Source organism: Montipora foliosa, chromosome 6, assembly GCF_036669935.1.
Source record: "Montipora foliosa isolate CH-2021 chromosome 6, ASM3666993v2, whole genome shotgun sequence".
NCBI lineage: Eukaryota > Metazoa > Cnidaria > Anthozoa > Scleractinia > Acroporidae > Montipora > Montipora foliosa.
Window position 1 is genome coordinate 34,882,443 of NC_090874.1, and position 2,159 is coordinate 34,884,601.

A 2,159-nucleotide genomic window follows, 5' to 3' on the forward strand; every position below is an offset into this window, starting at 1 on the left:
TGTTTTTTCTTCTAAGTCTTCCATCAGCCATTAATCTGTTCATTCTCTCTACTATTTCAAAATCTGTGAGTTGTTGTGACTTTTTTGGTTCATAAATTGTTTGATTTGCTTCAATCTCAGGCTCAGCCTCTAATGGTCTAATGCTATCTTCCATTAAAAAAGTCACTTTTTTCTTTGGTTTAACAGGCGTATTTTTTATCTCCTGTCCATTGACCAGCAAAATCACTAACTTTTTCAGAACCTTTTGTTAAAGCCGTTTCAGCTAGCTTTTTACATGTTTTTTTTTAGTTAATTCTTTTGTTGTTTTGTTAAATAACTTGTTTGCTAAGTTGCTAAATATCCCTTCACCTCACCATAGATATGTTTTTTAATGTAACGACCTGATTTTGGGTCATATCTCATCTTAAATTCGTTTTTGTTCATATATATTAATGAGTTATATATTATTCTTAACATAAAATTAATGTCATGAACCAATCAATATTGTTTAAAACTACAGGTCTTTCAATATAATCTTTTACTGTAATATTAACTTCATTGATTATTTTTGTATTTGTTGGTGAAAAATTGCCGTTTTCGGCTCAAAATTAAAAGGATTGCTTCTTGTTAAATTATCAGTAGGTGTAAAGGCAAGTCACCGTTTTAACTGAGTTTATTGACAAATTCGCAAACAAATTCGCTCGTAAAAACAGGGTGACACGCCGAGCATACAAATGTGTCAAAAAGGTGAAAAACCAGAAAAACATCACGTGATGCCAAGGGCGCGAAAATGTTAACAGGGAACCCAGCCGCAACACCCCGCCCCATGCGAAACAGGTGTAGCATACAAATTGGTATGGGTTTTCCTTACAAATTACGACTGCGGCTAAGCTCATTATCAATGTCAATGTTCAAAGTTCCTTGTATTTTAACGAGAAAGACTCTGAGATTCTTCACGTAAGCATAGCTTCTGAATCGGTCGGACCAAAGACGAGGATGCTCCAGTTTTGACCTCAACTGATCTCACTAATCCATCTTTAGAGGGAAACTTCGCTTTCACTCGACCCATTCGCCACTGGCTCCTTGGCATCGACGAGTAGAACCAAATCACCGACTTCTGCATTCCGGTGCGGCTTCTGCCACTTTTGTCTCTCCTGCAACGACAACATATATTCTTTCAACCATCTCTTCCAAAAGTGATCAGCCAAAATCTGAGCCTGTCTCCATTTCTTTCTTGAGAATAAGTCTTCCTTTACAAAGGATCCAGGTGGCAAGTTGTGGACAGCTTTCTGCAACAGTAGATGGTTGGGTGTCAACGGTTCCTGATCATCAGGGTCATCAGAGGCAGCACAAAGAGGTCGTGAATTAAGAATTGCTTCAACTTCAGTGAGGACAGTAGCGAGGACTTCCTCATCCACTAAGCTGTTTCCAAGTATTGCTAGCAAGGCTGTGCGGGTGCTTCGGAGTAGCCTCTCCCAGGCCCCACTAGCATGTGAGGCTTTGGGTGGTTGGAAAACCCACTGACATCCTTTCTGTAACAGCTGGTCTTGGATATGTTTCTCATTCCATGCAGCGATAGCCTGTTTAATTTCTCTTGCTGCTCCAACCAAATTGGTGCCATTATCGGAGTGGATAGTCTTGGGTGTGCCTCGTCTACTAATGAATCTTCTTAGCACGTTAATGAAACAATCCGTTTCCCCAAATGATGACAACCCAGCTTTCTTTTTAGATTGGTTTGTACACCTTGATGACTTTATCATAGGAGGTGATTTCAACCTTGTACTTGATCTAGAGAATGATAAATCGGGCGGTCTCCCAAAAACGCACCAAAACTGTCTTAAAATCATCAAGGAGTTCTCTGAGAAACTTGATGTAGTTGATATATGGACAGCTTTGTACCCGGATACTAGTAGGTACACGTGGAGACGACGCAGCCCTAACGTACAGTGCAGCGGGCTCGACTTTTTCTTGATTAGCCAAAGTGTTGCTAATATTACAGCCCTCTCTGATGTCCACCCAGGATACAAATCAGATCACTCTATGATAATATTAAAATTATCCCTGCTCTCAAATTCTAAGGGACCGGGACTATGGAAATTAAATGCATCTTTTTTGACTGAACTCGATTACATCAACCAAATTAAGGAGACTATTCAGGAAACGCTTGATGAATACAGAGA

At 39.7% G+C, this 2,159-nt stretch overlaps 1 protein-coding gene across 1 annotated transcript; it reads right to left on the reverse strand.

Annotated features, from left to right (window-relative positions):
- Positions 1-1,016: 1,016 nt before the first annotated feature.
- Positions 1,017-1,739, reverse strand: LOC138005457 (uncharacterized). Its single transcript, XM_068851681.1, has one exon. The coding sequence runs from the start codon at positions 1,737-1,739 to the stop codon at positions 1,017-1,019; it is 723 nt and encodes a 240-aa protein (XP_068707782.1).
- Positions 1,740-2,159: the final 420 nt, after the last annotated feature.